This window comes from Lepidochelys kempii, chromosome 7 (assembly GCF_965140285.1).
Source record: "Lepidochelys kempii isolate rLepKem1 chromosome 7, rLepKem1.hap1, whole genome shotgun sequence".
Taxonomy (NCBI): domain Eukaryota; kingdom Metazoa; phylum Chordata; order Testudines; family Cheloniidae; genus Lepidochelys; species Lepidochelys kempii.
Genome location: NC_136386.1, coordinates 82,397,747 through 82,423,814, shown reverse-complemented (window position 1 = coordinate 82,423,814; position 26,068 = coordinate 82,397,747). Strand labels below are relative to the sequence as shown.

Sequence of the window (26,068 nt, the reverse complement as noted above, 5' to 3'; positions counted from 1 at the left end):
CATCAGGAACTGAGCTGAGATCATCACATCATTTTATATAGGTCACCAAACGACCATCAGAAGGTAACAAATTTCAGTTAATGCCAGAGCTCTGCAGTTAAAGATGGCTTCAGTTTTAGAAGGAGTGACTGAGAACCTCAGCCTAAACAAAGCAACCTGCCAAAACATCAGCACAATGCAATACAACATGATGATAGTGCACCACCCCACAAAGCTAGCCTGGGTCACTGGACAGTCTCAGTGAGATTCAGGCTCAAGCCTTTATCTGTAAGACTCTTAAACTCCATCTCAGTGACAGGCTTGCTATTCCAATCCCATGAGCTAGTCAGTTCGTTTGTAGGGTTGTATTTAATCAATACACCAGTTAAAAGCATAGCTGTGTCTTCCCAGATTTTCCAGCACTTGGGATTTGTGGAAGCTCCGCTTGGGGAGCAATCACTGACTTTCACCAGCTCTGACATGCTGGCCACCGGCCCAAGAACAGCAAGAAATTCAGACAACAGGCAGTTTGGAAAGAGATTTATGTACTAGCGTCACAGAACAATTTTAATCTTATAATAAAACATCATGTTACCGTTTTTTTTCTCCTTGTTGTTTTAGCAGAAGGTTCTCGTTATCACAGGAACCAGAGGAGAATTTGAGGTGTTGCTCTTGGCATTTTTACACTCCATTGGGGAAGGCAGAAATTTACAGTCAATTTGTGATGCACAATTTCCTTCACTCAGTTTATTGAACAAAAACAAGAACCACTTTGTCCATGCATGCTACACAAGTGTTCAGTAAGGCTTCTCCATATTCACTCACACACACACACACACAGTAAAGCTGTTATAAGCCAATATGGTCCCAAGTCACAATTCAGATCTGTATTTGCACCTGATTTCAAACTTCCAGAAATTTGTGGGAGGATGGGCGGGGTAATTTAAATTCTGTGGTCTGGTTTGGCCCACTATAATGACAGGCCTGAAGTATGGATCCAATCGGGATGTAAACTTCCCCCAAAGTCTGGATCTGCTGTTTTTGTTGAGGCCCAGTCCTATTTATAAGACAGAGGAGAAATATTGCTCACTGATTCTCAGCTCATCAAGATGAAAGTTCTTATGTTTCTTGGCCTTAAAGAGGGATTGAAGAAAGTTTTAAAATACACCACACCTAATACAACCCCTCTCTAATATGTTTTTAGCAGATATGTTTAATTTCCACTTCTGCAAATTATCAAGGACTGTATTGTTTAAAAATTGGTTCCTCCATCCACACATTTCCAAGCCCAACTTCCCCAGCTACTCAATGTTGGAATCATTCCTCCTGCAGCAGGGATAAGGTATCACCCACAGTGACAACGTCCCGGAGCAAGTTCTTGTTCAAACATCCCAGACAACCCAGGCAAGACAAAAGTACAGGTGACATGACCTGTTTTACAGACACTTTTTTTCTTCCCTGTTTTAATCTTCTTCAAACTCCTTTTTGGTCTCCCCACTTTCTCTTTTAATGTCCCCCTTTAGCCCCTTATAACAGCTCTCCAATCCTATATGTTTAAGATGTAGCATATACTGTGCTGTCAGCTCAAACCCATCAATACCTCTTCTTCTTTTAATTTAAACTTCCCTTCCAATACACCTCTAAGATCAGAATAGTAATTACAAAGTAAACCCTGCCTTCACCAGGCCATTTTCAAATTGTCTCACATTCATGCGTGTTTGTTTTATTACTCCTCTGAAACCCCTACTGCCCTTCACACCTGCAGATGAAAATTAAGCTCCCATTTCAGTTCCCCTCAGGTCTAGGCACTGTATCTGATAAGTGCTGGATGACACAACATGACATGCCAGACCCTTTCTATAGGTGCACCAAAGTTTTGGTTTCTGGCATGACCTCTCTAGCCAGTGGCTGAAGCTCCTGGGCAAGCCAAGCCTCACTTGGGCAACCCTCAGAAAGGAGCAGCTTAACGTGAGAAGAAATGCTACACCTGGGATTGTGCCTTTGGGCATCCCAACTCCACACTTCAATTCCCCTTGAACACTACACACAGACACTTTCAGGATACATAACTGTGCACCTGCACACACATACACATATACACACACTCTCAGTGGGGGAACACACTCACAAACACACCCATGCCTGACAAGGAAACTTGGTCTTTCTTTCACTAAGCAGGAAGCATTGGTGGCCAGTGGGAGGGCACTGTCACCGCTGGCTCAGGTGTGAGACCACGTAGATAAGGCCCACCAAGAGGAGGCCACGCACGCCCACCATCATGAGGAGGAAGAGCAGCAGGATGGACATCACTGGCTCCACCACCTGGTTCCCGAGGTTCCAGAGGGGGAATCCCATGTTCACTAGCTGCTGGTTCAGTTTTGAAAATGGAGAGCGCCCCCCAGGCCTGGCAGCCTGCTGCTGCGGTCGAGCATGGCCTGCATTAGGCACCACGTTGAAAAACTCCTGCAAACATAACAAGAGAGAGAAGGAATTCAGCCCGCTGAATCAGACTCACAGAAGGGGTGGAAGCTGAAGGAAAGAACAAGGCAAAAATTTCAGAAACGTTCCTATTATTTAATTCAGAGCAAAATATCATCCCGAGGTCATCGAGAGAGACAATGCGGCAGAGAGCAGGGACCACAACTGACTGCCCCTCCTCTCACAAACATTTCTTAGGAACTGCTTGGCTTTTGCGCTCTAAACTGAAGTTGAAATTGTGGGGAGAGAGGAATGGAGAGTAGGATACATTAGAACAATTACAGGTACTGCACCTTTTGGGCTACACCTCACAGTACACAATTTCACCAACCCACCCTGTATGTAAATCCCTTGGGGCCAGGCACACGCACCCATTTACACAAGTGAAGGGGAACCCAGCCAGGTGGAAACAGAAGCTCCTTCCCTGAGAACCTGAAGCCCTTCCAAACTCTGCATGGTCAGGGATTTATGGAACTGGTGGAGGTGGGGGATGGGTGTGCCAGGAGAGAAGGGGATGGAGCCAAGGATCGTGCTCCTCTAACTACTACCAGATTTTTTAAATCCAAGATGGAGTCAATGCTGTTCAAACCAGCATTAGCTCTCCCAGCACATTACCAACTACCCACAAAGGGACTTACAATGCACCACTTCAGCAGGACAGCTGATAGCAACAAGATTCCCCCAGAGCCAGGCTGCCATGTTCCTGGTTCTAGGAGGACTGGCAGAGGGACAACCGATGCAGGAACGTGGGCATTTTGTTGGCCAGGATGAAAGACATTTTCTGCACCCCCAGAGCAGCCAAGCAAAACACAGCAAACAGAAAAGAGCAGCACAGTGCCCTCTGGAAGTTGGCACCCAAGACAACTGCCGTGATCACCCACCCCTAGAACTGGCCCTGAACCAATGTCTGGGAATTAGAGAGCTTAAACCAATGTTTCCTGCAGATCCCTGGCCTCAACAGTCAATCCATTCTCCAGGCCAACATACCCACATTACAGAGCCCAGCAGCCATAGCGCACCGTGATTTGCAGCATCTTTTCCCCTCCTGTGTGTTTTAACTTGGTCAGGGTGGTTGGGCCCTAAATGTGAACTCAGATTCCTACCCAAATTCTGCACCCACAACAGCACTTGTCATTTCCGCTGCCTACCCCAAAGATTCTTCCAGTATTTTGCAGTAAAATGTGGAATGCTGTTTCTCCCAACTCTGTCTTGCCTAGCCCTCTGGACAGAACGTTACGATCAATGTTCCCTCTACATTTTCTTTGCTCTGAGCGGGTTCCAAATTCCAGTGAGAGCTACATTTTTGTAGCAATCTGAGACTTTTTTAAAAAAAATCTTTTTACACTATATTACATTAAACAGTGTAAGGAATTTTTAAAACAACATGTTAGTAATACACATGCATCTGGGACAGACATGCATGCTGAGTACCCATTACCTTTCAAGAGCTTGAGTTAAAAAACACACACAGTTAGGAAACCAGGAGCCCCTATCTTTCCTATCATAAGCTTCTACACCCAGCCCTTCCCAGGAGCCTCAGCCCTTGAGGGAGCCCGCTACCACGCCTTCCCAAGAAATCCTGCCTCCCAAACCAGGGTGCCCGGGAGGCTGTTGCCATTGCAGCCCAGAGCGGGCAGGAACACACAGACCAGGCACTCCTGCCCCAGCAGCAGTGGCAGCACAGTCTCCCCCTTCCCCCATGCCACAGCTCCCTGCCAGGCCAGGCTCATTTCAGCACTGATAGCCCTTGGAGGCTGCTCCCAGTGGCAGGGACTAGCCTCTCCACGAACACCCCGTGCCCTACCTAAATGGCAACCCTGGTTCCTGTCCCTCACACACACACACACACATACACACTCCTTACCCATCCCTACTGGCTTGAGGTTTAACATGGCACAAAAGAGGAGCTGCTGCAGGTTCTGGAAGCAGGGCCCAGCTACCAGCCATGCTTCCAACCACATGAGGTGTGCTGTAGGTACCGCACTGCTCTGCAGCCGCACATGCTCACAGCTGAAAGGGAATGTTAATTATGAAGCATCCATTGAAGATGTAAATCTTGATGCACATCCATTTCCTTCAGCAAAAAATCTAAGCAATTACAAAAATACACTGCACTTCTTCACACTTTTCTGTTTCATTACCTGCCAGGAGGTGTTCTCCCTGTGCTGTGCATTTGCTCTCACCCGGGGGTCGTCATCCTGTACAATATCTCCATTGGCCAAAATCCGAACCATCCTTGGGGTCACGCAATATACCCACCCTGTCACACCTGTAACACACAGGAGAAAGGACCTGTAGTTCCCCTCTGAGCATTATTAGCTACTTCAGACTGATCCAGGAGGGAAGAGAGGCTCAGGGGGAACCAGTTAAACATCTTGGGCCATATTGTGAGTGCAGTCAAGGAGGGACATGCAAGAAGTTTCCCCCACTCTTTGCACGACTGCATAAGGGCCTCCACAAGAGGCCTCTGGGGAGTGTAGGAATTGTTCAATCCTGATGCCTACCAGGGAGCAAAGACAGAAAACAAGGGGTTGGTAGGAGTAGGGAGCAGATAAGGGTCATGGTGCAACCCACATTCCTCACCAGCTTGCAGAAAAGGGCCTATGCAATAAGGGTGAAATCTGCTCCATCCCAGGGAATGTGCCCACAGAGAAGCCCAGAGACATCATGGCACCTTCTCCCCAGCATACATCCTGGTGTGATGCAGCTCCACATTACACCATACCAAAGGTAGAGATGTAAATGCCACAATCTAGCCTCTTGGGGAATGGGAAGATATGTGTGTCTATCGCTCTCATTTTATCTATTACTTACGCACACTATAAATGTATTTTTTTTATGGACACAGCAAAAATCCCACTGCCAGAAAATGAAAAAGATACTTTTTCATAGCTATGGAATCCCCAGAGAATAATATTTTTGAAAAGCTGTCAAAAATTACTTTTGAAAGTGTCATATGAACATAGTTTTAGAAACTGCAATAAAGTCAGCTGTTTTACAACTTAAAAAAAGGTTCTAAAATACCGTAAGGTTTTCCCTCTTGTAATAGCAAATCTCTAAGAAGCAGAACCTTAGGAAAAACATGCAGGAGGGCTCTGCACAGAAGAATATTTTGTGCTGTGATTTAACAAACACGTTTCTGCTGATAAATTAAAAATTGGTCTGACCAGTCAAATCTATAACACAGACAGGAAAACTGACCATTACAACACATCTATCCCAGGGATCTAGTTTCTAAAACCTGGCATTTGTGGTTTCCAGGCTATTAGAACTAGCAATGCTCAAAGCACAGGGTGAAAACTGGAACTGACCTGAACCTTTGCCTATAATGCAAACTTATGGGTTTGGTTTTTTGTTTTTTTCGTTTGTTTGTTTGTTTGTTTGTTTTGGGGGGGGGGGTAAAGGGATGGTTAGAAACTTCCATCCAGTGCCCAGGGATGAGGAAGATCCAACACAGCAGCTATGCCTTACCACCACAGTGCACAATGCATAGGACCCCCCCTTTCAAAGAGACAGCTAGCAGTGTTTCAGAGTAACAGCAGTGTTAGTCTGTATTCGCAAAAAGAAAAGGAGTACTTGTGGCACCTTAGAGACTAGCAGTGTGTTTCCCCTCTACAAGACCAGGTTCAGAATGGCCTGAATGACCCAGTTTGTCATATGAATCTGAAGGCCAGTCTCTCCCATTCCCAGGAGAGCTGATAGATGCACAGACACATGAGCATGCTGATCATACCACATATGCTGGGCAAGTAGAAGCAAAGCACTAACAGATTCCTCTGGGTCAGGTACATGGCTTAAATTAGCCTGAGCAGGAACACTATACTACCCAAGCTGCCTGTGTCACTCTGCACGGTACTCAGAAACTCTTCTTCTTTGCCTCACGTTTCTTGACATAATTTTGAAATTTTGCAAGAAGCAGCTCTTAGGGCGGTGGGAGGAGAAGGGAAAGCAGAAGAGGCCGTACTGCTTCCTGAGCAGATTACCGATAAACTGTCAGAAATAGCATACTCACCTTGGCGATTCCCTCTCTCTGTTCACTCCATACAGTCTGACTGACTTGTACCCAAACTGCTGCTTCCTCCGGGCTGACATCACAGGAAGTTAGCTGAGCGAGGTGAGGGAGCAAGCAGTTTCTCTTCTAGCCAGGGGCTCTCCAGAGCTGAGCAAACCCCTCTTCAGGCGCCACAGTAAACTGCAGTTCTCTGAACTGGCTATGGAGATTAAGTGAGCTCTCTTTTGAACTCTGCCCCTCTGTCTCCACAGTATTTATGCTACACTCCTCTCCCTTGGCCTGCATGTTCATTCACACCATGACTCTGATCACCCTGCTCAAAACAACTCTAATAATCCCGACGCATCTGAAATCTAGGCATGGCGAGTGCCCCAGCACAAAGAGAAGGGAATATGGGGCAATGCGCCCCAGGCATAGGCGTGGCGTGGAAACTAGGGGTGCGGGAGGTGCTGCAGCATCCCCAGATTTTACACTGAGCCACTGGCTGAGCACCCAGGCCTCCACTCCCCAGCCTGTGCCTTGGGTCCCAGCTGCCAGCCCTGCTCCCCGGCCGCTGGCCCAGTGCCTATGGCTCCAAGCCAGGGCCCCGCTCCCAGGTCCAGGACTCTGCTCCCCAGCCCTGCCCCTGGGGCTCGGGTCCCAGCTTCCACCGGCCCTGCTTCCCAGCCGTTGACCCTGTGACCGGGTCCCCGAGCCTGGGGCTCTGCTCTTGGGGCGCTGGCCCCCTCCCTAGCCACTGGCCCTGTCTCCGGGGCCCCGCACCCAGCCCCCAGCTCCCAGGTCTCTGCTACTGGCTCCAGCTGCGAGGTCCCAGCTGCAGGCCCTGTGCCCAGGACTCCACTCCTGGCCCCATGCCCACCCCCAGACTTTTCCCCCTTACCTCTGTCCGACCCCACCCCACCCCGAGACAGGACAACTGCTCCAGGCCCCAGCTGGGGTGCGGGGCGCGAATGGGGGTAAGGGGGTTGGCTTTCAGCACCCCCACTATTAAAAGGGTTCCAGTGCCACTGCCTAGGCTACAGCCTATCAGAAATCTGAAACACTGACCACTTGTTTCCAAATCTGTAGGACTGTCCTGACTTTCACAAAGCTAACCCACAAGCCAGGTTTGCCGGGCAGTTAAAGTGCCTCAAACTGGGATGAATTCATGGGCTGGGGATGGTATGGGATTGAATTTGGGGCCAATTGGGGACCAGTTTGTAGGCTAGGAAACTAGGGTAGGGCTTGTGACTGGTTTAAGGTTGTGAGGCAGCGGGGGTGCTCAGATGAGTGTGAGATCTGGCAAAAGTTTCTGGGACCATGCTAGGGTTAACATTGGGACTAGTTTAGAGCTAATTTGTAGGCAGTGGCAGGCTAGGATATGGTTTGGGGATGCTTGTTAACCTGGGCTGTGGTAAAGTTTGGTAGCAGTTTGTGGGGCCAGGCTAGGTTTAGTGTAGGGACTGGTTTGTGAGTCCTGGCTAGCAGTTGGCAGCAGTTGAGTTCGTGGGTTCAGACTACAGTTAGGCTGCTCGAGACTTGTAAATTCCAGGACTATAACACAGTTTAGTAACCTGGTTAATTCTGTCCACACAGGAATACAATGCTCTATAACACCATGAGGGTATTACCAGGTTCTGATGTAACAAATGTTGCTTTGTAGAGGCACTCCATTTCTCCTCAGTCCAAATTACCCTGTGTAGAGTTCACAGTAACAGTTCATTTTCTAGATCAGAAAGCTTTAAATGGGACATGTTTATTGACATAAGGATGGGTTATATTTTGTCAGTCTGTATCTAATTAGGCCTTTGGCATCAGCTTAGTTGAAACCAACTGGCGGGACCATGTGACATGGACAGAGAGACAGGGTGGTGATCCTGTTCATCTCCTCTGGTCTCCCTTTGCTTGCACCTCCACGGGGAAGAAAAGCATCCAAGATGGACACTCACAAAGATAGACCTTCTTCGTTGGGGGGCCCCCATTGTGAGCTCAAGTAATGGAGCTAATCCTCTTAACAGATTGCTGACTTCTTTTCTAATAGACAAAAATCAAAAGGGAAGTGGGGAAAGCTGGTTTGGAGTTTAGGACCACAACATTAATCCCCCACTCCTTCAGAAATAAAGAAAATCTTAAAGAGACATTGTCAAGCCCTTTAGCCCACACATTTCACTTACTTTTAAAACTGAACTGAATGTTGCAGATGCCCTCTTACTCCTGGAAATCCCTTTGGGTTTGGCTTTAAAATCAATCTCTCCAACTCCAAGTATCTGAAGGATAAAATGTGCAATCTCTGTTTGTGCTACAGGCCCCACACATACTGCAGGTTCCATCTATATTGGCCAGATAAACCATGCTGGCAACTTTCTAGGAGTTTAATGTGATCATATTTAGCCCTGAGCAAAAGTGCTGAAAAATGCTCTGGGGGAGATTTTACAAGTTTGTTCCATGTAGTGTTCAAGTCTGTTCAGTTTAGCCTTTTGTGAAATTGTGAGGACCCAAAAACTTTTCATGGAGCAACTTCAATTTTCAAAATTTCAAGTAAAAATATGGGGTCAAGGACAGCTCTTTGTCACAATTTTGGCTTGCGGAGAGATGACAAGGGAAGGCAGAGCAACACACAGATAATCACACACAGAATTTGCAATATATTGTGTACACACACGACAAAGCATTACTGAGTCCTATGACCTATGGTCTGCACATATACAGCAACAGGAGTGATAATGAGCCATAAAATTGACATAATAAATTCAGGCATGGGATCAGCAGTAGCAAAGGTAGACAGGTCTCCTGTGATTTCCCAGTTAGAATCCTTCTCGCTGTTTAAAGTATTTAGGGAAAGCATTACTGAATCTGACCTGTATATGCTTCACTAAACACATGCTTTGAATACACATTGGAGGGACAGGAGGCTTACACTTCTCTTAGTACTGCCAACAGTTTTCCACTACCCAGTTAATGCTAAACTGAAATAATAATTTTCTTTTCCACTTTAAATTATTCTTACTCTGCTTCTATCATTACAAGAGAACTGAAATAAAAAAAATAAAATCTCAGACAGACTACATATGAGCATGTAGTAGACTAGCCTCCACAGAACAAAACCAAACGAACCAATCAGTAAAAAAGCACTCAGCAAACCAGCCTACCAATTGAAAAATGAGGAAATTTCAAGAGGTTCAGAATTTAGATGGTTAGCCAAACTATCCCACTAGACAGCGGTGTTGTATACCAATGCCACACTGGTTTGGGGCCCCACTTCTCCCTTAGTGTAGGGGAGAGCAAACTCCACAAGTTTCAACTAACAGAGATTCCTATTTATTCTTCCAGAGTTTCCCTCTACCCCATTAGCACTGAAATCCCCTAAAATCCAGCCTTTTTGTTTGGTGTTGCTTTTTCATTTCAAATTCATCTTAGTAACTAAAGTTTATCATATATTTGTCATATATATGTAAAGTTGTTTAGATATTTTTAATTGCTGAGTATTTTTGGAGGATAAAGATAATTAAATGTTAAAATTGTAGTGATCACTTGACAGTAAGAAAAAAAAAAGAAACATATGGGCTCTTCAGTTAGCCGTTGGCCCCAATGGGATGTGAATTAAATAGCTTTGAAATTTAAAACAAACTTTTCCCCGTATTCAGTAGGTTAGTGTTGTTTGAAAAATTATAGCCATTAACTTGGCCACCAGAGGGCAATCATATTGTATTTAGAATGCAATTCCAGTCTATTGATATTGTTAATGATGAATAAAATGCATACAAAATTAATGTCACAAATATGTCACATTTTTCACCTAGTTCAAACCCAGATAAATGCATATGTACAATTTCATGAAAATCAGACTTAATCTACTATATTTTGTCTATTCCAAAAATTTAGCTGTGCATGAGAGCACATAATAAAAGATAGTTTGGCTCTTTGTTTCTCTGTAAATGGACAACATAACAAAAGGTAGTCTGATGGTGATGTTAAAGCAAGATATCTGAGCAAAAATATGAAAACGCTTCATGGCTTTGTATTATAAAGGCAATTTCCACTTATCGCCATCAAGTTCATTCCCCTACAGATTGCAGTGGTAATGCTCTCCATCTAGTATGGCTGGAAGTCACACTTCACTTAGAACAGCCGCAATATAAAATTCCCTAAAAACCTAATAAAATTATGAATTATTAATCACAACATCTTGTACTCAGCCACCAACTGCCTTTAATTTTAAACGTATACAGGTACTTCCCCCATTGTAAACTAATCAATGCATTGTGGCTGACATTTTCAAAACTGGCTACTGAGTTTGGATCCTTTTCTTTTGGGGGCTCAAGTTGCCTCTTGTTGGACACGTAAAATCAGTAGCCATTTTTTAAACTGTAGATGCAGAACACCTCTAATCTCTCTCTTGTGTGTGTGTACGTGTGTGTCCAGGATGTTGGTCCCCGGTAATAAATTTGGGGCGGACCTGCAGCTTTCAGGAAACAGAGTACTCCCCTGACTCACCCTATGGGAGCAAGCCAGCTCTGCAGGACTGGGGAAGCTGCACTCAGACAGCAGTGTGAGGTATTGTCAAAGAAGCCTCCAGTTGCAGCTGCCTGCTGCTGTGTGAATAGTTTCACAGCTCACCGAAGAGACGACCGAATTTAATTTGAGATGAATGAGTGCCTCCCCGATATAGATGACATTTTCATTGCAAACTAACAAGGGGAGAAATCCAATTACATCACAAAGGGGCTCCCTAATAGGCCATGCAACTTGGAGAGTGTGTGTGGGGAGCAAGAAGAGGTGGGGAAGCATTCTCCAAACCCAAGTCTAGGGAGGCGGGGGATCTGCAGTGTCCACATATCACAGATAGGAACAATGCGCGTAGCGTTCCGGCAGAGAGAAGAACAGGCCATAGTAAGAGACCGCCGGCTGCAGCAAGACTGGATTAAGGCCAGACAGATGCCAGGGGTCAGGCTTAAAAAAAGTCCCTATGAAAAATTCTCTTGCTATTGGGGAAAAAATACTGGCCTCTCACATTGAGATTTCTAGGCCACTGTAGACTAATAACTGATGTGACCATCCTGTCCCAAAATCAAGAATCTCAGCACTTTTTCACATAAGTCTTCTGCTCATCATCACTTGATTCCAAAAATATATTCTTTTTCTCTTGAAGGGGGAGGATCACGGTCTCACTGACCCTGAGAAATGCATTCATAAAGATCATGGCAATATCTGTTTCCAGTGTCGATCTTGACATTTATGTTTCCAGCATGGATCATATCTTGGGCACTTGGATGCTGCACAATAATTCAATAATTATATAGAAGTGTCATAAAATTGCTCTCATAAAACCAGATGTGACACACAGGAAAAAGGCAGAGGGGGTAGATGTAGATAAACGGCCCACAAGAGTCTTTATGGGGGGAAACGTCACATTTTTAAGATGGCATGTAAAAGTGAATTGCACTACCTGGGCCCACCTGCTAACATGAGAGGAAACAGTGAGGCCCCTGAAAGGTAGGTGGTATCAGTTCCGCTCAGGGCCAGGCTCAAATAGGTCACAGATATAGGCTTACACCAGTAAGGGCTTTAAACACCATCAAGGCCAATTTAAAATCAATCTGATTCTGGCCCTTACGGGCAGCCAGTGTAATGAATGTAGGATGGTAATATGAGTAGTAAGAAGTAATATGATCACGTTTGCTCAGACCAGAGAATAAACACATTGCTGCATTTGAACAAGCTGCAAGCAACCAAGAAGCCCTGATAAAAGCGAATTTCCATAACCAAGCTAAGGGTAGGAAAAGGAGTACTTGTGGCACCTTAGAGACTAACCAATTTATTTGAGCATAAGCTTTCGTGAGCTACAGCTCACTTCATCGGATGCATACTGTGGAAACTGCAGAAGACATTATATACACAGAGACCATGAAACAACACCTCCTCCCACCCCACTCTCCTGCTGGTAATAGCTTATCTAAAGTGACCACTCTCCTTACAATGTGTATGAAAATCAAGGTGGGCCATTTCCTGCACAAATCCAGGTTTTCTCACCCTCCGCCCCCCCCCCCCCCCCATACACACTCACTCTCCTGCTGGTAATAGCCCATCCAAAGTGACCACTCTCTTTACAATGTGTATGATAATCAAGGTGGGCCATTTCAAGCACAAATCCAGGTTTTCTCACCCCCCCCCCTTTTTTCCAAAAACCACACACACAAACTCACTCTTCTGCTGGTAATAGCTTATCCAAAGTGACCACTCTCCTTACAATGTGTATGAAAATCAAGGTGGGCCATTTCCAGCACAAATCCAGGTTTTCTCACCCCCCCCTTTTTTTCCAAAAACCACACACACAATAATAATAAATTATTAAACAGAATAAATGGACACAAATCAGATGTCAAGAATTATAACATTCATAAACCAGTCGGAGAACACTTCAATCTCTCTGGTCACGCAATCACAGACATGAAGGTCGCTATTTTAAAACAAAAAAACTTCAAATCCAGACTCCAGCGAGAAACTGCTGAATTGGAATTCATTTGCAAATTGGATACTATTAATTTAGGCTTAAATAGAGACTGGGAGTGGCTAAGTCATTATGCAAGGTAGCCTATTTCCTCTTGTTTTTTCCTACCCCCCCCCCCCAGATGTTCTGGTTTAACTTGGATTTAAACTTGAAGAGTGGTCAGTTTGGATGAGCTATTACCAGCAGGAGAGTGAGTTTGTGTGTGTATGGGGGTGGGGGGGATGTGAGAAAACCTGGATTTGTGCTGGAAATGGCCCACCTTAATTATGCACATTGTAGGGAGAATGGTCACTTTGGATGAGCTATTACCAGCAGGATAGTGAGTTTGTGTGTGTGGTTTTTGGGAGGGGGGTGAGAGAACCTGGATTTGTGCAGGAAATGGCCCAACTTTATTATCATGCACATTGTGTAAAGAGTTGTCACTTTGGATGGGCTATCACCAGCAGGAGAGTGAATTTGTGTGGCGGGGTGGAGGGTGAGAAAACCTGGATTTGTGCTGGAAATGGCCCACCTGATGATCACTTTAGATAAGCTATTACCAGCAGGACAGTGGGGTGGGGAGGAGGTATTTTTTCATATTCTCTGTGTATAAATACAGTCTGCTGCAGTTTCCACGGCATGCATCCGATGAAGTGAGCTGTAGCTCACGAAAGCTCATGCTCAAATAAATTGGTTAGTCTCTAAGGTGCCACAAGTACTCCTTTTCTTTTCACACACACAAACTCACTCTTCTGCTGGTAACAGCTTATCCAAAGTGACCACTCTCCTTACAATGTGTATGATAATCAAGGTGGGCCATTTCCAGCACAAATCCAAGTTTAACCAGAATGTCTTGGGGGGAGAGGGGGGTAGGAAAAAACAAGGGGAAATAGGCTACCTTGCATAATGACTTAGCCACTCCCAGTCTCTATTTAAGCCTAAATTAATAGTATCCAATTTGCAAATGAATTCCAATTCAGCAGTTTCTCGCTGGAGTCTGGATTTGAAGTTTTTTTGTTTTAAGATAGCGACCTTCATGTCTGTAATTGCGTGACCAGAGAGATTGAAGTGTTCTCCGACTGGTTTATGAATGTTATAATTCTTGACATCTGATGAACTGTGAGGGAGAAGATGAACTGTGAGGGAAGAAAACCCCTTATTTAAACACAAATATCTTTGAAAATGAGCCAAAGTACCTCCAAAAAATTAGAAATATGTGAATGGTCTATAGATTTATGCTTACATGAGAGGTATCTAAAAATTTTCCTCAGCATATAAATTACTCATTAAAGCTCTAAGAAAGTGTAATTCCTGCTGTTAATTAGAGAATTAAGTGCTGTAGAAGAAAAGAGAGAGGGAATCTAGTTAGAACATGGGACTAGGAGCCAGGAGTTCTGGGTTTTACTCCTGGCTATATGACTTTGCTGTGTGTCACTTAACTTCATCTATAAAATGAGGGTAATAATACTCCCCCTCCAACTATAGGGGTGTTGTGAGAGTTACTTAATTAATACTGGTAAAGTATCTGACATCCCTTGACCAAAACTGCTGTGCAAAGTATTATTAAAATGTTGCTACCTGTATGAGTGTGGGACAGATGCAACTAGCCCTGGGACGTCTCTAAATGCAAAGTCTTTTTTGAAAGGACCAAGAAGAAGAAAAAAAGCACTTCAGAGCAAATTCTCATTTTTGACCTGGGTAGAGAAGATTTGTTGGCCCAGAGAGAGACCAGGCCAAGTCCTAGTCCCACTTCAGTTTTTTTCACCAGTCTGGTAGTGCAAAATAGACAGAATCTAGCAGAACCAGCCCCAAGAGTGTTCTCCTTCCCCAGACTCAACCCAGAAGGCATATCCACAAGAAAGAGGGGATGGTCCAGGCATTCCAATACCCTGCCAATTCTCAGATGCCATAACAGCTCTTCGGAGCCACGGGCAGCTGGGTACAAATTACAGCAACTTGTAGGCTGCTCTAATTTATGTCAGGGACTGATCAGCCCCCAGCAAACCTCAGAATCAGAAAAGTATAAAGGAGGATAAAGCCAAATTCAGCTTGGCCAGACTAGAGGATCTGGACAACTCTCTCTATAGATCTTTGAGACAGAAATACCTTAAAATGGGACATTACCCAGCAATGGCCAAGGCCTGTGTGGCAGGGGCAGTATCAGTGCACACGCTCATCAGTCACTGCTTTCTCTCCACTGCTTCTCTTGTTTGGCTGCAGACTGCTTCCCTGTCACCAGCACAGAGGAGTGAAAAGGAAAAAGGATTATATCTTTCATCAGTCACCCTAAATGAAGCTGGGGCCAGACGGCAGGGTGAAAGCAGGGGAAGGGGGAAAGAAAGTAATGAGATTCTGGGGCTCCGTTCATACACTAGATATCCTTTCTAGTTGCTCCGTCGGATTCAGCCAGTCTGTTCAACCATCCACAGCCTGAGAGGAGAACACCCCCCACCCCCTTGCCGCAGCACCTCCCACCTACCCTCCCCCAGCCCCTGTGAGCTGCAGGTGAATTAGCATTCGTTTGGTTCTGCCCAGGGTGAGCAAATCACAGCTTCAAAGCCATCGCAGGCTTGGGTGAGGCCCACACATTGTGCCCCTTTGTGTCTTTCTTCTACTGACGATTGACTGAGCTAATTGAACTCCTCTCCCGGAATGACTGAATGGGGTTTCTCAGTGAAGGGTATGGGGCAGGGGGCGGGGATGGGATAGAAGAAAATGGGAGAAGGTGGGGGGGTAAAGATTCTTTTCCAATCCAGTGAATGATCTTAGGGTCCCAAACAGTATCTCCAGGGTCAAAAGGTTAGAAACTAGCTAGCCAAGTTAGTCCCTGCAGGGCACTCCTCCCTTCCCAGGGGTTGAGATTCTCCTGCTTCCCTTTCAGTTGCAATTAGCTGCCACACTCTATAGACATGTCCACATCTTCCAGCAGGAAGCTGAGACTGCTCTCCAGTCCAGTATGCACTAGTTCTGCACAGTGACCATTCTGTGCTCCTATTCCATCGCCAGCTGCACTTATTTATTTCTGAATTAGTTTCCTCTCTGACTTGGGTTTCTTCTTTGATCCCCCCCCCCCCCCGTTCCCAAAGAAAAAATCCATGGCTGCATTATAGCTGAATATAGCCAAAGACCACGGTTGGTTGGAAATGCTTGTGAGAGACAACAGCATTCCATATGGAACATACAGCACCATGACTGCAGGGACAGCACTACGGTGAATAATGTTTCCAGCATTTTCCTTTATAAACTCCACCTTTCAGAGCTATTCCTTACAAGCTGATATTTGGGTCCAGATAGCCCTGGTTTATATCAGTTTCTGATACCTCAGCTGTGGAAACTCCACCAGGAGGGGAAGTTGTAGTGATGGAAAGTGGAAGGCCCCAAAAGCAGGTGGCACAAAATGGAAAAGTAACATGGAAAGACCAAGAGGGTACCCAAGGCTGCCCTTCCTCACAGAGAATCCCCCATAGGGAGCTCACTAACAGAAAAGCTTAAACTTTCATGTACCAATACTGGCAAACTTGGCTTTTGGTGTTTAAAGGCAGATCGTTAGTATGCAAGGACAACTGAAGTAATGTATTTCCAAAGTAAAAAAACTCTTTTAACATTGTAAAAGTGACCAAAAAATTATCTCCAATTATACTGTATTGGCTTCCAGTAGCTTTTTTATTTCACGTACCCATTGCAAAACTGCTTTGCTGTTGGAAATGTTTGAGGTTGCCAGGCTAGGAGTTTGTGGCTCAATTTAGGGTCACAAGTGCCATGGACATGGTATCACTGATAGTTAGGGATGGAGGCAAGTCACAAAGGCTAGAGAGGAAACCCCTATTAAAGGCAATCGCAAAACTCCCATTAGCTTCAACAGAGCCAGGATTTCAGCCAAGGCATTTATCTGAACTTGCTCCCATATTTCAGGGTGTTTTTTATCCAGAGTTTTGGTTTGGACCCACCTCCACTGCAGACTTGACCCATTAGCTTTGTATTGTAAACCAGTAAATAAAATACAAAGAAACTAGAACCTTTAACCACAACATTTAACAGAGTGGGTACCTGACAAACATGATTTCAAAGATGATCACTTTCAAAATTAAAAAATCACGGAGGGATACATAATAAATTATCATAACAGGAAAAAAAATAAGAGTACAGTTATTAGAGCTCTGCAAAATGTTTTGACTCAAAACACAAAGCACTTAAAATCAGCCTTGGTTCCAGGTAGACCTGCATGCATTAACCTCAACCCATGCTCATGAAAGTTCAATGACCATAAGCCTAAGATTCTCTCAGAACTATGAAGCTAGCAAACCTCCCTTCCCTATGCCATGCTCTGTTGCTCCAACCTGACAGCCTTCCTGATGATAAGTTGCCAGACTCCCCTGAAGATGCTGAAGGTAAAGAAGTCCTAAGGCTTGTTACAGGATGGAGGGAACAGTAGAGCTTAGGGGTGGGATGTTCTTTCTATCTTGTACCTTCAAGTACCTCTCAAAAAAAGTTGGTTTTCTTCCAATCCCTCTGAGCCTGCCATCAGGGTTCAGTTTGAAAACCATTTTGTGAACAAAATTCAGCATGGCTTACATGGGCCTTACAATTATGCCTTCCAGAGGATGGGGCATAATTGCATATGTAGGAATTACATGAAGTTAACACTATACTGTAGAGTTCATTATTTGGCAAGAGGTGGATGCAGTAATGGTGGGTTTTGAACCTGTAAGGAACATGACATATACAGAAGGCCGTGCAACAAACAGAATACATTATTCTCTGTTTCAGGCCATGTCACTGGTAGTTAGGATGTATTAAAAGAGACTATATCAAGTCATGTAGGTGCCCATATCAAGATAAGCATCTAATATTTTTGGTATTTATTTAAACTGAAACCCATACTTTTCATTAGTGTGAACCCAGCTCTAACTCAGTTGCAGCACAATTTAAAATATTGTTTAGTGCCTACAGTTCTCCAGGGTGTCAAAGTTTGCATGTGTGACCATCAGAATTCCATCTCTCTTAGGAAGAGCCATTTCAAAAGATGTTTCCTGATGCTTTGGAGGTTATGGATCAGCTTTATTGTGGCCTGGGCTATGGATGAACTGGAGAGAGGCTGGGCAGACAGCCACTTACATATCATAGCAGGAGGCTAGTGAGGAAGAGGGCGGGGGATAGATACAATCTCAGAGAAATAACAGGAAAATATATATGTCAGTAGCAATAATGAAACAATCATCAATCACCCAAGGGAAGGTGGGGGAGACCTCGTATAACCAAAAGAAAATGGAGGGGGGAGTGTTTGGAAGTCACTGGTCAGAATGATGAAAGACCAGAGCTTTAAGAAAGAGACAGAGGGAGAAAAAGAGAGGGAGAGGGGAGATAAATAATGGTTTATTTTTAAAGGAGTAGTGATAAATTTTAAGTCAGCAGTCCCTCTGGAATCATTAATGGGGAGGGAGGTTGAAACCTTGGCTTTGCCCAGTCTAGCCGGAGAGTAGGGCTATTGAGTGGAATTTGATCAATAGAACCAGCCAGCCAGAGCAGATGGCTGAAGGGAGGCCAGGTGGGGGACCCTGAGGACAGAGACTATGTCCGTGAGCTGAAGGTTTCCCCCTCTATTCCTCCCCCTTAGTTAGAGTGCTTGGCTGGAGTTGCACAGTGACAGGGAGCAAGAACCTCACTCCTGACAGGTTTACGAATGTCTCGTTCAGGGAGTTAAATCATTACCAGAGCCACAAGGTCAGACACCAAGCCGGCTGCCTCACATTAAGGGCTAAATCGACCTTTTCTTGGCTTGTTTGTATGAGGGTTTGGGGTTGGTTTCTTTAGCTTCTATAGAAATAATGTTAAGCATAGAGGCCTCCTGACACGCACACACTTTCAGACTGTCCGATGCAAAGGCCCTTTTGACACAGGGCTCCTGCACCCCAGTTCCAGTCTCCATTAACTACCACACACACGTGCATGCTTTCTACTGCTTTAACACAAACTGCTCCCCTGCCCTAGTGGCTTTGGAGCAGAGGGCTCACAAGCTTACACAACAATTAGCATAACACAATTCCAGATGTGAGACTATCCCAGGAAACAGGCATACAGCCACCATTGGCCCCCTTTTCTTCAGGTACTATGCTGAACTGGGCTTGGCTGGACCCAATAATCTAGTCATGGGACTTCTATCAAGTTACTCTCTATCTACGGTGATATAAGTGAGAATAAAATCAGGCCTAACAAATTTTAAAATTCTCTAAGTCTTACCTTAAAACAGTTTTTCTATGAAGCCTGATAAAATTAATGCTGTATGTCCCATTGGAAAGCTAGAAATCTCCTCTTTCCAATGATATAAAGTTCCCCAGTTCTAGCCCTAAAGGCTCACAAGAAAGTGGACTTGAACGTGTCACTGGTCTAGAAGAGTCTATTGCCCATGCTGTGCCTCAGGCAGGTGTAATTTGTTACATGCATTGGAGGGGAGAGGAAACATTTCTTTGGCTTTTTTTTTCTTTTTCTTTTTTTTTTCCCTACTGTTGCTACTGTAACTGTTATAATGGCAACTATCTGAAACAGTTCCTCAGAATGGAATTCTACGATTAGACCTAGTGGAGATGGATTATTGGCCAGACCACAAATGATAAATGCAATTTATCATATGGATGCCACCACTACATGCTCTGTGTGTGTGTGTGTGTGTGTGTGTGTGTGTGTGTGTTTGTGTATAATATCTATCTATCTATCTATCTTCTGGATAGAAAAGGGATGAGATGCAGTTGCAGGAAAGGTTTAACTCATAAGATCAGACTATGTAAACTGTGAAAGTCCTGTTTTGTCACGGTCTGTCTCAATCAGTGAAGCCATGATAAGGTTAACCACAAAGCTGATAAACTCTATTAGAAACTGGAATCTTAGCTACTAAAAAAAGAATGTAAGATGTTAGCTTCAGTCATGCTGCACAGAGACCTCAGTGAGTTAGATGCTTATGCTTTTAAAAAAAATTACATTTCTCAAAGTGGCGTTTTCTTCTCCTGGTTTAATTTTTATGTTGAAAATGTCTGCAGGCTAAAAGAGGGGCAACACTTCCTCCATCTTCAAAGCAGTGACATGAGTGGACATTCAAATATACTCCCACCTTTCAGGGCACTCCTTTGGAGGCTAATTTGTTAATGGGTTACAAATCATCATTTTCGAAGCAGTCTAAAAAAAATCATACATCCAACTCCCATTGAATGTCAATGAGATATAGAAGCCTAACTCTCTTAGGCCACTTTGAAAATCCTGATCTAAATAAATAATATAATATGTGGTTTCACAAAGATTAATCTTCAATACCCCTGTGAGGTCGGTAAATTGCTAAAATACATGGTATAATGAAAATATTAACATGTAAGTATTTATTAATTTCAAGAGTCTCCAAATCCTTTGGCGGATTTGTCACTTTTAATGTGTGTCATTTCATACATCTCTCAGGTGGGAGAACAACTCAGATACTTCGTTTTCACACCTTCAATCTATTGAAAGAAACATTCAAAATAAAGAGAAAGAAGTGCAGTTCACTGATAGCTAACAGGAAAAAGTGCATCAGTTTTTCTTACCTTGCCACATGAATGATCGTGGTCAAAGATGTGATGCACAGCTATAGTTCATTTATAGTATCTCTTTTAGGTGCTTGCTTGGGAAGATTTGGGCAAGAAGGATTGTAGCTCATGAAGTCAGTCCATCATATGAGTGCCCACTGGCTTTCCTACATATAAACACAAAGAGTTTCCATTAGCGTCCCTGCTGGCTTTACCAAACTACTGTGGTACTTCTCTAACTTACATACAGAGATCTACTCAGTCAAAACAGTGCCAGATTAGGACCCCAACTGAAAAGATTCCATTAACATCTCAGTCACATCCTGCTTAACCGGACTACTTTTTATCCATCACATCTCTCATTGGCCTGCTGAGTGATCTTGGGCAAGTCACTTCACCTCCCTGCACCTCAGTTTCCGCATCTGTAAAAATGGCAATAATGATCCTGACCTCCTGTGTAAAGCCCTCTGAGATTGACTGATGAAAAGTGTTATATAAGCGAGAGGTATTAAATAATTCATTAAATGAACAGTTCCAAGGCATGTTAAAGTTGAAGGTACTTTTGTTTTAGTTTCATGTGTGTTTCTGTGTATGTGCCTGAATGTGGTTCTCAAGAAAATGAGAAGCTGATAGTATGGCCAAGGGTCAAACCTTGCAAAGGGATCTGCAAGCAAGAACCTATATGGGCACATGAAGAGACAAGACCCATTACAGTCAATGGGGCTCTATGCAGGCATAAGCTTCTGTTCTTGAAGATCTCTTTCCAGGATCAGACCCTAAAGCAAGATGAAGGGACAGATTGTGGCTATCCTGTGCAGGTGCGCAAGGGGAGCAGAAAGACAGCACAAGGAGCCATCTCACATCCTTCACATCCCTGTGCAGGAGCCTGCCATAATCACAATGCACTGCTCTAGACTACCGCTGCTGCCTATGCGGGAGGCACAGGCTGCCCCACCCCTAGCCCCCACTCCACCCCCACCCCACTCCACACCAGTCAGCACAGCTGACCTAATCTATGGGGAGAATACATGCTGACTGCTACAATAGAGTATATGTGCTTTGCTCCACCATGTGTCCTGTCCCCCTCGTGGAATGTGGCTGAGTCAGCTAGAAATCATTTGGGGCTTCCTGCTGTACAGCCTCTGACCACACCCCTCAAATGTGGCTAGTGGCTTAAAGCCAAAATCTGGTCACTGAGGCATGGTCTACATTACAAATGTAGGTCCACATAAGCCGCATTAGGTTGATCTAATAATGTATGTCTCTACTCTACTGAGTCCCTTCCGCTGACCTAAGTGGCCTGTAAGCGGTTGTGATTATGTTGTGGCTTGCAGTGAAGTGTATTGAGGGGTGTTTTTGTTATAAAAAAATTAACCTTGCACCCCAGAAACAATGTATGCACTGTCAATGCTACCCTTGTGCTTTGCATTCCTTGCAGCTGAAATCTTGTCCATCAGTGCATCCTCCACACCGAGACAGAGACTTTCCCAGTATAGAAGGTGGAAAATGAAGACTTGGGAGGACATGTTCAATGAGTTAATGCGCATCTCAGAGAGCGACAAGACAGAGCTCAGAGCATGGAGGATTACATTGTCCGAGAACCTCGATATGGACAGGGAGGACAGGACAGCATGCAGGGAACAAGAGCGTGCCATGCAGGAAGAGATGCTGCAGATTATGAGGGAGCAATCAGACATATTGAGACGTATGGCTGAGGTTCAAGAGAGGCAGCTGGATACTAGAGTCCCTCTGCAGCCTATGTTGAACTTGCTGCCATCATGGCCCAGTTCTACATCCTCCTTCCACAAACATCCTATGGGGGTGAGGGAAGGAAAGTTCAGTATCCCTTGCACTCAACACCACAGGAGGGTACAAGGACCAGAAGGTGCCCATTCCCACACCTTTGATTATTGCAGTGCATCTGTAAGCAAACTTTCCTTGTTTCTCCCCCCACAGTGTTATCAGCCCTTTTGCTTCAAGTTATCTTACTTTCTTTTGCTGTCTCTCTGCATTTGTGTGCATAATAACAGTTAACGGATTGAGGAGAAAAGGCTGTTTATTCATTCAACACATGGTGGTTGGTGGGCGTGATGCTTACAGGGGAGACAATTCAATGGAGGAATCAGTTTGGTAAGGAACAACACAGATAAGTGTCACGTTACTCTGGCTCATTGCTGAAACTGGTTTTCCAATCCTCACAAAGATGCAGAGCCCTTCGATGTGCTCTCCTTATTGCCCTGGTGTCTGACTGATCAAAATTGGCTGCCAGGAGATCTGCCTCAACCTCCCACCCCGGTGGAAACTTTTCTCCCTTTGTTTCACAGATATTATGGAGCAAACAGCAGGCATCAATAACAATGGGGGTATTGCTTTCACTGAGATCTAACCTAGTAAGCAAAATGTGCCAGCAACCTTTTAAACATCCAAAGGCACATCCGCCACCATTCTGCACTTGCTCAGCCTATGGTTGAACTGGTCCTTACTGCTGTCCAGGCTGCCAGTCTATGTCTTCATGAGCCATGGGAGAAAGCGGTTAGCTGGATCTCCCAGGATCACGACTGGCATTTCAACATCACCAATGGTTATTCTGCAGTCTGGAAAGAAAGTCCCTGCTTGCAGCTTTCTGAACAGACCTGTGTTCCTAAAGATGCATGTGTCATGCACCTTTCATGACCATCCCACATAGATGTTGGTGAAATGGCCCATATGATCCACCAGCGCTTGCAACACCATTGAGAAGTACCCCTTGCAGTTTATGTACTCTTTGGCAAGGTGGTCTGGTGCCAAGATGAAGATATGCATTCTGTCTATTGCCCCACCACAGTTAGGGAACCTCATTGTGGCAAAACCATCCACTATGTCCTGCATGTTGTCCAGAGTGACTACCCTTCTTAGCAGAAGTCTGTTAATGGCTCTGCAAACTTGGATCACAACAAATCCCATGGTAGATTTACCCACTCCAAATTGATGTCCCACTGACCAGTAGCAGTCTGGAGTTGCAAGCTTCCACAGCACTATTGCCGCTCACGTCTCAACTGTCAGTTTAGTATTGCTGTGCTTCAGGGCTGGGGACAGTTCTTCACACAGTTCTTGGGAAATGGCCTTATGCATTCTAAAGTTCTGCAGCCACTGCTCATCATCCCATAGCTGCATAACAATGTGGTCCCCACCAGTCAGTGCTTGTTTCCTGGGCCAGAATCAGCGCTCAGCCATGTCAAGGTGATGCGTGACTGTTGCCAGCAACTGCGAATTGCTCCGCTCTATGTTTTCCAGCAGAGCTGTTTGTGTGGCATCACATTGTTCCACACAGTAGCTCCTGTATCAGCTGTGTAAATACTGCAGGATAAGGTGCGAGGTGTTTGTGATGCTCACAATACCGTACAGCTGAGCAGCGTCCATGCTTATCGTGCTTATGGCATCTGGGTGGGTAACCCAGGCTTATGCAACAAAGCGTGAAAAAGGCTTGGTTTGTTTGCCATTGATTTCAGGGAGGGGAGAAGGGAGGGAGAGAGGTAAGTGCATCATGGGAGGCTAACGCCATGTTCCCATAATCACCCAGGCCAATATTTTGGTCCCGTAATGCATTTCAAGCCCAACCCAAAATTTCACTCGGCTACCCAAAATTCCGCTCAGCTACATTCACTGTGGGATAGCTACCCACAGTGCAGTGTTCCGTGCGTCGGTGCAAGCCCTGATAGTGAGGATGCACTCCACCGACACAATGAGCATAGTGTAGACATCCAAGATTGACTTGCTTAAATTGGAGGCTCGATGTCGACTTACATAAAGTCGACTTAATTTTGTAATATAGACATGGCCTGAGTGGGCAAGCACTGGGTAAGCTTCACCCACACAGCTCCAGTCAATGCATCTCCTTCCTGACATGGAACACTCTAGCTGTTTCAGTTCTGGGTTCCCATATCCTTCTCAGTTCTGACCTGCAGCATCCCTGCTGTCCCAGTCATTGATCCTTACACAGTACTGTGAAATCTCTTCAATCCTGCTGCCCTCCCACGCTACTTGGTATTCAACTTCTGAGTCTCTGTTGAGGAAAAACCCACAATCATTTTAAATTGTGCCAAACTGTGGGAGGGCAGAGGGCAGGGAAGAAGTGTAATGCAGACAAAAGCTCAGTAGGCCTTATTCTGAGACCTAGATACTCACCTTCGCCAGTGACCTAATCCAAGATTTCAGCTCAGTTCTCCAGAGTAGAGAGCACACTGATGCATTATTCCACAAACCCCTCTCCACCACCCAGAAGAAAACAATGTTTTTCTTTTCTTTTACTCTATCTTCCTCTCATTCCTTCTTGTCTCACAGCACTGTAAACCTGAAAACTAGTCAGCTTCCTCAGGTAGAATCTATAATGCAGAACAAACAAACTAGTCCTTGCTCCTTCCCAAAGAAGAGCATATCCTTTGTTTCCCCCCTGCATGTTACTCATACCCAGGCACACTCTCCAGGTGGATACAACAGTGGTTGTAACTAAGTTAGACTTAGCCGTATCTCAGTTAGAAACGTTATCAGTGAATTTTCCAGCTCTGGGCTTAAAGCACCTGTTTAATTAATCTTCTTCTGTCCCACATACATGAGGTCTCTGTATTTAAAACAAGCTGTTTGCTGACCAAGCAAAAGGATTGAGCAAAATCAGAGGTAGGGACCCCATTTCACTCTACCTGCAGATGCTAACCAGATGGATTTGACACTCCTTGTTTTCCGAAGTATTTATGGGTGATGGATTGGTACCTGGCAGGTAAAGATTTTTTTTCTTCGGTTCCAGTCTGTTTCTTTTGGAAAGGAAAGGGGAAAGTTCATGACTGTGCAGATGTCTCTCTACCATACATGGAATGGTGTAAATATTTTTAAATTAAAAGCCAAATGAGCAACAAAGATAATAAAGGGTCTCAGGGGTTTTAGTGTTGTGTAGAGAGTAGGAAAGCTCCATTTATATCCATTAGAAAAGACAGTAATTGATTGAGGTGTGCGGCATTCTGATGAGTATTGGGAAGATAAATTCCATTGAACTATTTCATGGAAGGATGATGAGTTCAAACAGAAGGCATGAGCTGAAGGTACAAAATGGAGTTAAAACAGTAATGAGGAATTGCTTTACCCATACAGTAATTATAATGTGTAGAATGGATCAAACTGCCAACAACAGCAATAAAAGATATAACCAAGAACAAATTAAAAAAACAGCTAGAGGCAGCTAGAAAGCAAACTCTGTACAGAATATGATTACCTGACAAATGAGTGGATAGATCAAAGGGAAACATGGGGACAGATTTTCAAAGCCATGAGTAGTAGTTGGGTGCCCAGCTCCCCTTTGTGCCTTTGAAAATCACCATTGTGATGTGTATGAACTACCATAAATGTGAGCTTCTTCCATCTAAAATCTTACCATGAGATACAGAGATAGTAAACATTTATTGTCATCTTTGACCCTTGCTATTGAGATGGGCTTTATACTGAGCCACATTTGAATCCAGCTTCCCCAGAGTTTGGGGCTGCTCAGATCTGTACTTTTCGCTCAGGCCTACCTCTGCTTATAATATACTAGAGGAAAGCAAAGCAGCATGGTGATGG

General features: G+C 44.6%; 1 protein-coding gene across 1 annotated transcript; it reads right to left on the bottom strand.

The window, feature by feature from the left end:
- Positions 1-504: 504 nt before the first annotated feature.
- Positions 505-6,547, bottom strand: FAM241B (family with sequence similarity 241 member B). Its single transcript, XM_073353514.2, has 3 exons — positions 6,470-6,547; positions 4,599-4,726; positions 505-2,442 (listed from the first exon to the last, which is right to left on the bottom strand). The coding sequence occupies exons 2-3, from the start codon at positions 4,689-4,691 to the stop codon at positions 2,188-2,190; spliced, it is 348 nt and encodes a 115-aa protein (XP_073209615.1). The 5' UTR covers positions 4,692-4,726; positions 6,470-6,547; the 3' UTR covers positions 505-2,187.
- Between the last annotated feature and the right edge of the window lie 19,521 nt (positions 6,548-26,068).

Coding starts and splice junctions, on each gene's coding strand:
- FAM241B (XM_073353514.2), bottom strand. CDS start 4,691: ATGGTTCGGATTTTGGCCAATGGAGATATTGTACAGGATGACGACCCC. Junction 2,443..4,598: donor GGGAGAACACCTCCTGGCAG/GTAATGAAACAG, acceptor TTATGTTTGCAG/GAGTTTTTCAACGTGGTGCC.